This window comes from Gouania willdenowi, chromosome 7 (assembly GCF_900634775.1).
Source record: "Gouania willdenowi chromosome 7, fGouWil2.1, whole genome shotgun sequence".
Classification (NCBI taxonomy): Eukaryota; Metazoa; Chordata; class Actinopteri; order Blenniiformes; family Gobiesocidae; genus Gouania; species Gouania willdenowi.
Genome location: NC_041050.1, coordinates 20,406,679 through 20,419,821, shown reverse-complemented (window position 1 = coordinate 20,419,821; position 13,143 = coordinate 20,406,679). Strand labels below are relative to the sequence as shown.

Genomic DNA, 13,143 nt, shown 5'->3' with positions numbered 1-13,143 from the left:
AATGGACTACATGAAACGTTTCAAGGGACTGGAAGCTTACAACCAGTTTGTTTGTGGCTGTATTTGTGAAGAAGCTGCTTTTATTCGTGGTTAAATCCAGGGTAGGAAGGCTAATTTTTCATAATTCATCTGTGATTTGCTGCATAGCTGGTTTTTCAGAATCTGAGATATTTTATTGATGACATAAATTTGTTTGAAAAATAGATCTGCACATTTTAATTTCCTGAAGAAAGACTTGTGTACTCCAGTCCCAGCCGTGTTAAAACACCCAAACACATCGCGTTGGGCTCTCTGCTTCGCTTAAACGGTTCCTGCGGTGGCTTGTTCTTCCATCATGGCGGAGGGCCGTGCATCACGTGACCTGTGAGGTCATGTGGCATGGGTCTATAGGAAATGTTATGTAACCAGTAAGAATTGAGAGGATTGCCTGACCATTTTCCATCAATGTTACCCTCTAAACAGCGCTATTTCAAAATTTCACCTAAATGTATATGCTCTATGCTCTTTTTGTCATAACACTGTCAATCAGTTACCCATATATTTTGGGACTGCTCTTACACTAAATATCCTGGAGCGACATGTTTGATTATAAATAAAAAGCTTATTGTGGAAATACAATTTAATACATATGATGTTATTTTGTGTATCTGAAAAAAACATCTCTACAAAATAATCTTTTGTGATAAACCTGATAGTAATGTTGGCAAAATATCATGTACACTGCTCTAAATTTTCCAACCTGAAACCATCTCATCCAAACCACTAAAGCCTTTACCATGTGTTTCAGGCAGATGGAGCCAATGTTCCCTTTAATTCCCTTGTTCTTAGACTAAAATGGTCCTGTTGAATGGATCACCCTTGTTGGGGCAGAACAACTCACACAGATAGTAAGAAAAGTTTGTGATTGGAGTTCTAAATGAGTGCAAAGTGCATGGGCAGGGATCTGCCTCGTCCTCCCATCCAGTTGACTCCATATGAAGCCTATCAGAGTCTGGTCCACACAGGCAGGATGCAGACGTACTGCTTTCCAACCAGAGCACTAACACTCAAGGTAAGAACCTTTGTGTCTTTTTGTGGGTTTTCTTTACTGAAAATATGAACCTTTCAGACAAACTGCTAACTTTTTTTTTGTAAGAATAATGTATAATATATATATATATATATATATATATATATATATATATATATATATATATATATATATATATATATTGTAATAAATACATTTGACTCTCATTGGGTAATTTAACTGATCAAAACCTGCATGTTTTTGCCATCTAATGGTTTTATAGTAACACTTGGCGTGTAGCTATTAAAGGATGTATCATTATCTTAATACTCTAAGCTCACAAATAGTGAAATCTTTTGAAAGTAAATTACTGGCTGCCACTAAGCACAACAAAATGGTTGAGGTAAGACCAATTTAAGAAGACTTCAAGTAATAATAAAAGGAAAAAGTAGACATGTTAATCTTTGTCATTATCCACAGAAGCTGGTAGGATGGAATAGAATGACTTCAAAAAATACAGCAGAATTCTAACATTAAAACGTTTCCCATTAAAACATTGAAATGCTGAACAAAGAGCTTGTATTTGCGACTCAGCAGTAGTTTCAAACTCTAGAACTCAAAGGCTGCAGTCCTACATGTTTTGGATGCGTTCCTGTTCTAACAAACCTGATTGTAAAGTTTATTATCAAACTTTCTGCAGCGCAGGCTTATGACACAGCTTCAGATTCTTGATTTTCTATCATGATACATCTACAACATACCCGACTGTGGCCCTTCAGGAATTGAGTTTGAGACCCTACATCAGGGTCAATAATGCAACATATGAACTTTTTATACCTGCCTCATTATATTCAGAGTTGCAGGGCTATGTTGGAGCTCAGTGTAGGGCACACCTTGGACAGGACGCCAGCCAACTACAGTGCAAATATACAAAATCATGTTTTAGAGGTTTCCACACTTTATCAGTAGTGCATGGACACAGCTTAGGAATAATAATAGTAATAGCGTGGATTTATTTAAGGCTTTTCTCTATGAGACTCAAAGCGCATTACAGAAATCATTATTTATTCACATCAGTCATACAGGTGCTCTTTGCAATTCTGACAGAAGCGTAGCAGCCATTTCACACCTTCCTGGCCTCTCTGACCGTCACCAACATTCATACCCATTCATACCCATTCATACGAGGCAATGTGGGTAAAGGACACAACGACAATTACTAGGATAGAGCAGAATTGGAACCGCTAACCCTTCCATTATTACATGACTCACTCTATCACTGAGCTACGGTTGCCCAACACTTTAAATCTTCTTTTGTTGGGCAACAATGATAAATTCATATTCTGTGTAGCAAAAAAAAATAGACTGGTATTGTTTTACATTTTTATACAGGCATTAAAAACTCTGTATCGGTGCACATTAATAATAAACATCACAGGGATAACAGACACAAATGCATAGATACACTTCAGACTTTAACACTGCTGCATTTACAACTGCACTTTAAGATACTGAAAAAAACATTGTGATGTCTTGATTCTTCACTGAAGCGCAGGAGATGTAATGCTTTATTGTTTATTTAGAGGATGCAACATTGGTATAGAGACAGGGGTGGACTGGGAGGAAAATTCACTCCTGGCCTTTTCTGTCCAGACCAGCCCACGACATTATCACTGCGGACACCATAGAAGCTGTTATTTAGTCAAAGATGTTCAACATGTGGCTCTTTATGTCTTCATTTTAATTCATTATTCCCACAGAAAACCTTAAAAGGGGGAAAGCTTTTGGCCCTTTTTCTTTTTTCTTTTTTTTTACCTTTTTCTTTTGGGCATTTTGCAACTTCCTTTGTTGTCCCTTTTTGGCCCTTTACAAAAAGACACTTTTTTCAGACTTCAGCTACATTTTGCCAATAAATGTCCCTTTTTTTTCCTTTTGCGACACTTTAATCTAATTTATGTCCTTTTTTTAATTTGTTTTGGCCACTTTTTACCCAAGTAAGCGAACTTTTGTCTAATAAATACCACTTGTTTCCCTTTTTCCATACATTTTGCCTTTTTTTGTTCCATATTTTTGCCCTTTTTCACTGTTATTTGCAACATGTTGCCCATTTTCACTGATGTTTGCCACATTTTCCCCATTTCAGCAACCCTTTGCCATTTCATACCATTTTGTTCCTCTTTATTTGCCCATTTTTGGCCACTTTTCACTGTTTTATTGCAGTGTTTTGCCACTATTTTTTGCCACCTGTTACCATGTCTGCCTTCACCCGCTCATCAAAAAAAGGAAAAATGTAGCGGACCGGACCACCGGGACGAAACCCGGTATGCCATATGGCCAGCCCACCCCTTTATAGAGAAGACTAAAATCAGAACACACCTCGTAAATAAATGCAGCCATGTTTTATTTGATTGTAGAGTGTATATACTGTACATATATCAATAGCCATGTTTTTGATCTGTCGTGTATTGAAATTTGTCTCTCCTCTTGTGTTTTAAGGCTTTGTGTGGTAGGATGTGGATGCTCTACATTAGCATGTGTCTAGCAGGCTGGACGCTTTCCTCAGAAGCAGCAAGGCTACGTTGTGGTTCTGACCTCCTCAGTGACCTCCAGTTTGTGTGTGGGGAGCGTGGAATCTATTTGGGTATGTATAACTTTGTGTTTTTCTCCTGGTTTGTTCTATTAAAATGGGGGTTTGACTGCTTGGGTGAAAAGATCAGGAACTCAAAGACGGGTCAGGGCTTCCCATCTATATGCAATACACTAGTATGACCAGAGCTTCCTCTGTTACTTGCAGGAAAAAAAAGAAGTTAGACGGTCCGTCTATCCCCCCTTAGTTTACCTCTGGAATTATCAAAATGCAAATCCAAGCATAGTTTAATCAACACTTTGATGGTGAATCAGAGGTAATAATTTAGGTTTGCATGTTTAAGTCCTTGATGGCTGATTTTCTGTAAAGTTTTTGTTTTTGTTCAATTATTGTTTTTGTTTAGTGTTGGGTTGGTAGTCCGTTCTAGTATAAGAAAATATATTTTAAATAATTAAAAAGCATTGGATTTTATATCGCGCTTTATCAAAGCACTCAAAGCGCTTTACAGAATTAAATCTTGATAATATTATCAAATAAAGTCTGACCAGAAAAACTATTCTGGGTTAAATTTGCTGATGCAAAATACCACACAGGGACATTTATCAACAAACAGCTGCACAATATGTGCACTCCATCTAACTTTACATAGCTTTACATTCTGCTCTGAGAAGTAAAAGCAGCGACTCCTAAAACTAGTATTTTGATACATAATAAGCTATAATATATATATATCATTAATACAACATCAACATTTTATTTTCATTATATATTTTCTTATAATTTCTCATGCTCACTCATGTGGTTCTGTGGTATTCACTAATGACTTATTAAACACATTTATTACAGACTTTACATCCTTCAACACATTTTAAAGCAGTGTATATTTGTGGTGCTTGTGATTGGCTAATTTTTCATGGTGACTCACGTGGTTCCTTCCGCTGTGGGAGACGTTAAAATCTCAGTTATTAATCTAACAGAATGTGTAAATGTGTCCCATCCTGCTGCTGTTTAGGAAGGTAAACTCTCTGTCACATTTCACAACGTATTTACACGAGTTCTTTGTTTTTTTCACCAGGACGTCTTCATTCATCATCTCTTTTCTGAGTTGTTGCTGGGTTTGTTGCCGCCGTCGACACTAATCTCGTGAGAACTGCCACCAAGCCAGGCCATTTCAGGTGGAAGTTCTTGCGAGGCTAGTGACGGCGTTCAGTTTAGTGAGGCATCTTTTATTTATTACATTAAAATACGGGATATTTACGGGAAAACACTAATACGGGAAGATGGCGGGAAAGAGGGGTAAAATACAGACGTTTCACGGCCAAAACAGGAATACTTGACAGGTGGCCCAGACCTGCTTAGCTTCAGAGATCTAGCAAGATCGGGCAATGACAGGCTGGTATGGTCACAAATAAATAAGACAATAGTCAATAATGACGTCATTGAAATAAAGACACATTAAATTTAGGGGGAAAAAATATTATTGGTTTTAAAGTTTATTAAACAGCATTTTTATTTGTTTTTTTTGTTTACTATATTATTGAACGTTTGTGCAGCAGACAGAGAAGTTCACCGGTCTTAATACATTTGTATCCCATTGAAAAGTATTTTCTAAGCTGAGATCATCCTTTGTTCATCCCACAACAAGGAATTTGCAGAAACACAGTAGCAAACAGTCAAGTGTACAGTGTAAACAAACTGACAAAGTTGTAAGAAATAAACATTTATACGCCCATAATAAAGGGTTTGTATAGCATTTTAAGAGTAGAATTCAAGCACTTTTCAAGCACTTTCAAGATAAAATGTAAACTTTTTCAAGGAAGCCGAAGCTTTAAATAGACTGTATATGCATATATATGACAAATAATCCTCACTGTTTACCTTAATTTCTGTTTTACTGTTGCTCTTTTGCAGAAATGAAAACCCAATTTACATACCAAAGGAACAATCCTCTATGAATGATAAACAAAAACAAAAACTTTAATTTCATTGAATCTTTACGTTCAAACACGTAATAAACATGAACATTCAATGTACTTTACGTGCAAACTAATGCAAAGTTCTAACCAATGTACATTCGCGTGCACATTTGGCAAACATTTACACAAAAATATTTCCGGCCTGAAAAAGGGGGAAACAAATCAATGGTTACTGAGAGAAGCAATATAAGCAAAATAACCATCTGTCAGGTTAATAACAACGTCACTATACCTATGCTATACTCATATACTAATCATCTAGATGTAGGCACTAGTTCCTAATTCATAACTTTTTTTTCTCTCTCTCTCTCTCTCTCTCTCTCTCACAGACACACACACACACGTTTCCAAATATTTTAAGGAAACTTGGAATAATTGGGCAAATACAGCCTTTGCACAGTCCTTTTTACCCCAGCTGATTATTTACATGAAAAACATATAACAACATATAAACATATATATATATATATATATATGTGTGTGTGTGTGTGTATATGTGTATATATGTGTATGTATATATATATATGTGTATATATGTATATATGTGTATGTATATATATATGTATATGTATATATTTTACACATATATACATATATATGTGTATATATATATATATATATATACATACACATATATATATATGTATATATATATATATGTATATATATATATTTTACACATATATACATATATACACATATATGTGTGTATATGTGTATATATATATATTTTACACATATATACATATGTACACATATATGTATATATGTATATATGTGTATGTATATATATGCATATATATATATGTATATATATATATTTTACACATATATACATATGTACACATATATATGTATATATGTATATATGTGTATGTATATATATGCATATATATATATGTATATATATATATATTTTACACATATGTGCCTATATATTTAAATAAAGTATTGTTTTGTTTTTTAACTATTTAAAATAGGACTTTGTGTATGACCAAACATTCCTAAAAGTGTTGCATTTCAGCTCCGTCTGAGCTCCGAAATGTCCGCAGACCTGAGCAGATGCCAAAGCCGGCCGCGTCAATTCAGCACAGAAAAAACAAGCGGGACCGGAAGTCAAACACTGATACAGCAATAAAAAACCGGCAAATTTTCCAAAATAAAACATTGTTTTAACAGTTCAGAAAAATTAAAAAGTTTGTTCATAAGTTTTATAACACTTACATCGTAATACTTTGCACATTCACTGCTTACTTTGTCTAATTGCCGTGGTAGCTGACGGCTATGCCCTCTGGGCTGCAAACACAAAACGCAGCTGGATGCACACAGCCGAAGGGGACAAAATATTACTCCTATAATGGGGTCAACATTGAGTACTTGTGTACTTGAATTATCGTACCGATCCCTAGTTATCACCCAGCTAGGTGAAACGTCATGTGACGTTAGGATGAAGTACCCCCTGAGCTAACGTTATCAAGCTAACAACATGCATTTGATGCAGTGGATAAATGAAAACTAGCTAATTGGTGTAACTTACCAAGGAGAACATGAATGAACAATAATCCAAAGTGACATTGTCCTAAAAAATTAAACAAAAACTTTGTCTCCACTGATTTACCTTTGGCATGACTTGTTAGTGCCAATTCCCCCATCACGTTTTAGTCCTTTTTGCAGACAATACAATTAGCCTGCTGTGCATCTGGGCCTCGTTTCTGCCAATCTTTATATTTAACATTTTCATGTTTTTTTCGTGTTAAATTATGACACTGGCCATCATAGAGTAAATCCAGCATTTTCTAGCACAGCGTTTAAATTTCAAGCACATTTCAAACCTTGAAAAACGCTATATTGAAAATGAAGCATTTTCCAGACTTTCAAGGCTCTGTACGAACCCTGATAATATGTCCATACCAATACAAGTATGAAATGTGTAGATGCTGATGGTCTCTGGTTTTAGCACACTGATGAATGAGTGCCCTGTCCAGAATGTGCAGTTCCAGGAAGGTTTGATAGGTTTCAGCAGCCCATTTACAGTAATGCGATGTAAGTCAGTGTATTGTCAGGACAAATTCAGAATTTTCACATCTAGTGTAGATGCGAAAATTCTGAATTTGTCCTGACAATACACTGAACAAACAAGATTGAGACCAAGCCAATATGTAGCTCATCTACATATTGGCTTGGTCTCAATCGCGTTTGTTCTGTAGCTTTATTTGGATGAAATCTGATAAGAATCATTTTTATAAAGGCTATTATGTGCTGCATGTACACTGACATGATATGGCCCAGATATGGCCATGGTCATCCAAAACTCTTAGCAAGTAATCAGTCTGTCAACATAATAAACAATCTGTGCACTTATTTACATAGAAGCTAGTCACAACAATAGTCTCAGCAGCGACATCATCCTATCCTACTGAAGAATCCTAGATTTGGTCTTATGTTTCACCCTGCAGTTGCGTGTAGCGCTGCTTCAAAAATGGCCAAACACTGCAGTCAGTGGTGCAGAGCATTCACCAGCAAAGATAGTTGATAGTGATTAGACTGTATTCTCTCCAGCTGTCCGCAGTTACCCATACAACCTTTCACCGGATTACACTTCTCCTGTTCTGACCAAGGCCACTGCTGCATCTGTTATCTGAACACAGAGCCTCAGTGTGTGGAATAGCCTTATTGTTCAAACACTTATCAGAGAGAGAGAGAGAGAGATACAGAGGTGCAGGTTCAGGTTGCTGTTGCTGAGCATCTTCACCTCACTTTAGATGCATGTACAGGTGCACTCCTCATGCCCAGATAATCTATTCTGGACCATCCGGCCCACAACTGACACGTTCGTCCAAACTACATACTGCATGGAATGACAGCACACAGGCGCTCCACGCCCGTTTGCCAGAACTGGGTCACAATACAGCCATAGCAATACCAGATGTCAACCACAAACCGACCAAATAAACAAGAATTCACCCAAACACGGGCCAAAAGTGCATTGTTATTCTGGCCCATATCTGGCATACACTGTTGTTGTTTCTAACTTGCATAATTCAGCCATAACTGGCCCAATTATGTTTTACGACAACTGGCCCACATTTGCAGCATCATATGTGGGCCAGTTTTTGTTCATTCACGGACCGACCACTGTCACTTTGCCAAATATTTACCAACAATATGTTGGCCATATTTGTTTTGTGATATTTGAGCCACATTCAGCATTCACCATATGGGCCAATAGGGCTTACGTCTGTTTTGTACGGACCAGAAAAATGCCACAAATGCCTGATCATTGCCTGATGTGGTTCACATGTGAACGCTATCTGGGTGGCTAACCGGTCCAGAGTGCAACCTAATTAGTTTTTTTTTTTTCCTGATGATTCATTTTTTGATCTGATTTGCTACTCATCCATTTGTGCCAGCTCAGCTGAGGCTGATGAGTATTTGCAGTCATTTGTTCAAATAGTTCTTATCATCTTGCTCATCGGTTACATAACCGAAATTACAAAGCTAGTTTAACTGAACGACTACAACAGGTAAAAGATAGAAGATGGCTAATAGTGGTATCCATAGGTGGTTTAAAGGTTAAAGAGTTGTTGAATGTCTCTCTCTCTGCAGGCAAAGGTTCATGGTCTGGTTATGGTCCTCGACCTAGAGGGAAGGGCATTGTGGATAAGTGTTGCAGATCAGGTGGCTGTGACCTGCAGCATCTTGAGATGTACTGTGCTGAACCCAAGTTTCCGGAGGCCATGACCGTTTCCTCGACAACATCAAGACCACACACACCCACTCCAGGTGACATGGTAAGACCCCTCTGCTAGAACACATTCATTTATATTCTTTGCTTTTCACACTTTACCTTCATTTGTTTATCAACAGTCTAGACCAAACTACATGCTGAAAAATTGATAAACATGTACCAGAACCCATTGACATTTTAGCTTAATTGCTGACTATGTGGGCAAAACTTAATATATATGACTTCACCAGAAAAATGTTTTTATAAAAAAGAAATGCATATGAACATATCAATCAAATATGGAATTTGCTTTACATGTATATGCCACATCATAATATGGCTTAGTTAATGAATTAATAAATAATGAAATTGTATGGTTAAGGAAATTATTCAGCAAATATTCAGAGTCGGGACTTGTTTATAGGACTATCACGATGCAGATATGGCTTCAGGAACTGCACAACTCAAATCTCCAGGCTTAGCCAACCAGTTTAAAGGCACACCGTGGACTTTTTGACCTAAAGAGGTGACCCATATGAGTTATTTTAAATGATTCCTCACTATCAATGCTCCTGTGGGCAGCTGAAACGAGTTAGCCTCTGTTTACAGCTAAAAGAGCACAATATGGTAATTTTATGTTGGGTTAATAGTGCACTAATCGCCGTGATAGTTCAGTTAAATGTGGATTATTTAGTAAGGGAGGTCGGCATGTCAGATCCATAACTTCGGTATAAGGATTGGATCTCAGGGCTGGGCTCGTGCCGCGGCTACAGTCTATGGGCTGGAGGAGTCGCCGCACTCTTCTCCCCGCCGCTGGAGACACAGTGCTTGTTCGCCGTGACCCCGATCGCCGGGCTGACCCTCGGCAAAGGGGGCCAACGACTGCGGCGAGGCCAAGGAGTGGAGAGGAGTGCCACCGACGCAGCGAGGAAGGCCGAGCGCCGGGACGGGGAGAGGAGGGCGGCGGTGGCGGCTGCTCCTCCAGCCCATACTGTAGCCCATACTCTAGCCCATAGACTGTAGCCGTGGAACAAGCCCAGCCCTGCTTCGCACCCCAGCCCTTAGACCAAATCCTTAACCCGAAGTTACAGGTCAACTACTGTCTGCATACACAATCAAAAGACGAAGGGTCCGACTGACTGTTTGTTGATTTTTGCGACAGTGCTGCGGTGCTTGTGGCCAGTAGGGGCGCTTGCGTGAAAGTTATTGGTCTATCACCCCTAGTGGCCAAAAGTTACACAGTGTGCCTTTAAGCATTTTCTTTATGCTCATGCAGTTACTCCCGTATATCTTAGGTGCATTTTCCACCCAACTCGCATAAGGCTGTGAATGAAGGCAGTCTAATGTGGTTTATTTAGCAGGAGGTGGACTGGGCCACATTTGAATTGTTTTTGGGCTGTCAGGAAATCATGGAACATGGAGTTTTCCCCACACTTATATTGTAAATGTTATTGAAATCCATGAAAAAGATGAAGCACATTTTTAGTTTGAGAAGGCCTTATTCGTTGAAGAACCACGTGACCATTTTGTTAAATGAGATTATTGCAGTGTGTTTATCAGCCACATTTTTCTGTCCAAGCCACAGTTAAAATCTTGTTTTTACCCTCTCATACTAATGACACATTTACGTGTTTGTGTGGAAAATACAATTGTATTAAGCTACTGTAGGAACTTCCTATATTCCTGAATTCAGAAAAGATGAGCGCACCATTCATCATGTGTCATCAATGGCCTATGAGCTCTAAAGCCTGCATAAATGAGCAGTGCTGCAGGCTTGAGGGAAATAATGCGAGGTGGACTTTGACAGTGTCTGTGATCCCACAAAGCGCCCTGCTTTATTAGCAGAGACACTGAGATGTTGTTTGCGTCTAGTGAAACAGGCCCATTGGCTTCCTACATAATAAGATGTATGGGGGAGAAAAGCGCTTTTTGTTTTTTCTTTTAACATGTAACTAAACAAAAATATTTTGGATTTCAAGGTTGGATTTTTGGTCAGGATTCTGGATTATAAAGTTGAATCTAACTTAATAAAAGTAAAGTTTGTGTTTGAAATTTTCATTCATATCATTAGATCCGTATGGACAAAGCCATATTTTAAACATTTTCTATGAGTATAAATGAGTATAAATATATAAATATTTAGTGGATTAAGGGTGGAATGATTGAATTAGTTCACAATGGAACAGACCACAAACTCTGAGGTTCACTCCCGGCTGATTAGCATGTCTGGCCGAAGGCCAAGTTGACCTGGTAAACGTGTCCTTGAACAAACTCCTCTACTTTATCTTTGTCTTGCAGTTTGAAGCTGTATTTCAGAAGAGACTTTTAGAGCACCTGGGCCCTCCTGACAGCCCTCAGAGGGAAGAGTACAGAAAGAAGAAATCGGCCCAACCTAAAAGAAAGAATAAATCTTCAACAGCATACAAGAGGACGAGAAGGAAACCAACTAAACAGCCTCGCTCAGCTTTGCAGAGTCCGTTTTAAATGACGGTTGTGTTTGAACAAAGACTTTCATCACACATTTATCATGTCACTGTCCTGGACATTTAGTTTTCATTACACATAATGCTGACTCAACTAGACTATAATTTATATTAACATTCAAAAAGTTGGACCTAATGTTTTTGTAATCTATTTATTGTTCATTTGCAATTGCTGATAAAACTATTTTACTGAGAATATTAGCTGCCTTGTTTATTTTTAAGTGTTAAGTGTTTATTATCAAGCATTCTATAGCTTTGCCTGAATCATTCTTTTCATAATGAAAGTTGATTATTGTTTAGTCAAACTAGTACAATACAATAGCATCTTACCACCACTGTGTGTGGAGCGAAAGAATAATACAATGTAAAGCACTTTGAGTGTCTATGAATGGTGCTATATAAATCCAATGCATTATTATTATTATTATTATTATTATTATTATTATTAAATGGATGCTAAAGACTACAGATACAGTTGGTTCCAGCCGCACATGTGACTCCATGTGTGTGTTAGCCCTGCTTTAGACTGTCCTGTCCAGTGCGTTCCCTGCGTGTGCTAAGTAAATGGAAATAAGTATGGGTTATGACAGTTGCATTTGTTATTTTACAGTGACAGTTGCATTTGTTATTTTTTTCCCCGTGGATACAAATCTCATACCTGTGGATACAGATCTGAAATGATAAATGTCAAAAATATGTCATGAAGTCAAAGGCATTGTGTCAATTAATCTGCAACGCAAATACTGCATTTTAAGTTTCGGCCAGTGGTGCTGGTAATACATGAAAATGCTGGATGTGATCTGCCATTTAAAACAGAAGATGTAGAAGAAGAATTCACTTCCGTGCAAACACTATAATGTGCAAAAAAGTATGTAACACCAAAGTAGACAGAGATTCGCTCAAAATTAGTTCACTTGCTGTGTTATGTGACATTTTGATGCAATGTCTACATCTCTTGTTAAACAGTGTTGTTGGAACAAAACAAAGCTTTTTGGTGCTTTTTTAATGAAGAGTAAATGTCATTGCTGTTAAACTATAGTGCAGATTTGCTCACTTGTAATAACCAAACAAACTACCTTTTGTATACTAATAAAATACTATATGTATATGTATGTATGTATATATGTTGTACAAAAGACTCCATTTGTTTTGTATATTTATTTCAAACTGATATTGTTGGACTAGAATAAATATAAAGAAGTATTTTGAATATATTTTGGATTTCTTTCGTTAATGTTCACCTGAATGTATTTCAATACAAGACCAAAGAGTTGACACCCGGAAGACCACTTGTGTTATTCGACACAAGTTGAAGTGACATTCAGCTAATGTGTGGCTGTAAACAGATGATGTATTTTACT

General features: G+C 37.5%; 1 protein-coding gene across 1 annotated transcript; it reads left to right on the top strand.

Annotated features, from left to right (window-relative positions):
• The first annotated feature begins 916 nt into the window (after window positions 1-916).
• On the top strand, window positions 917-11,783 carry LOC114466686 (insulin-like growth factor I). Its single transcript, XM_028452323.1, has 5 exons — window positions 917-1,051; window positions 3,506-3,650; window positions 9,179-9,363; window positions 10,658-10,663; window positions 11,598-11,783. The coding sequence occupies exons 1-5, from the start codon at window positions 917-919 to the stop codon at window positions 11,781-11,783; spliced, it is 657 nt and encodes a 218-aa protein (XP_028308124.1).
• Window positions 11,784-13,143: the final 1,360 nt, after the last annotated feature.

What these genes read in the sequence shown, in the direction of transcription:
- LOC114466686 (XM_028452323.1), top strand. Translation starts at nt 917, where the DNA reads ATGAGTGCAAAGTGCATGGGCAGGGATCTGCCTCGTCCTCCCATCCAG. An exon ending in CCAGAGCACTAACACTCAAG is followed by an intron (nt 1,052 to 3,505) that starts GTAAGAACCTTT and finishes TTGTGTTTTAAG; the next exon opens with GCTTTGTGTGGTAGGATGTG. An exon ending in GGAGCGTGGAATCTATTTGG is followed by an intron (nt 3,651 to 9,178) that starts GTATGTATAACT and finishes CTCTCTCTGCAG; the next exon opens with GCAAAGGTTCATGGTCTGGT.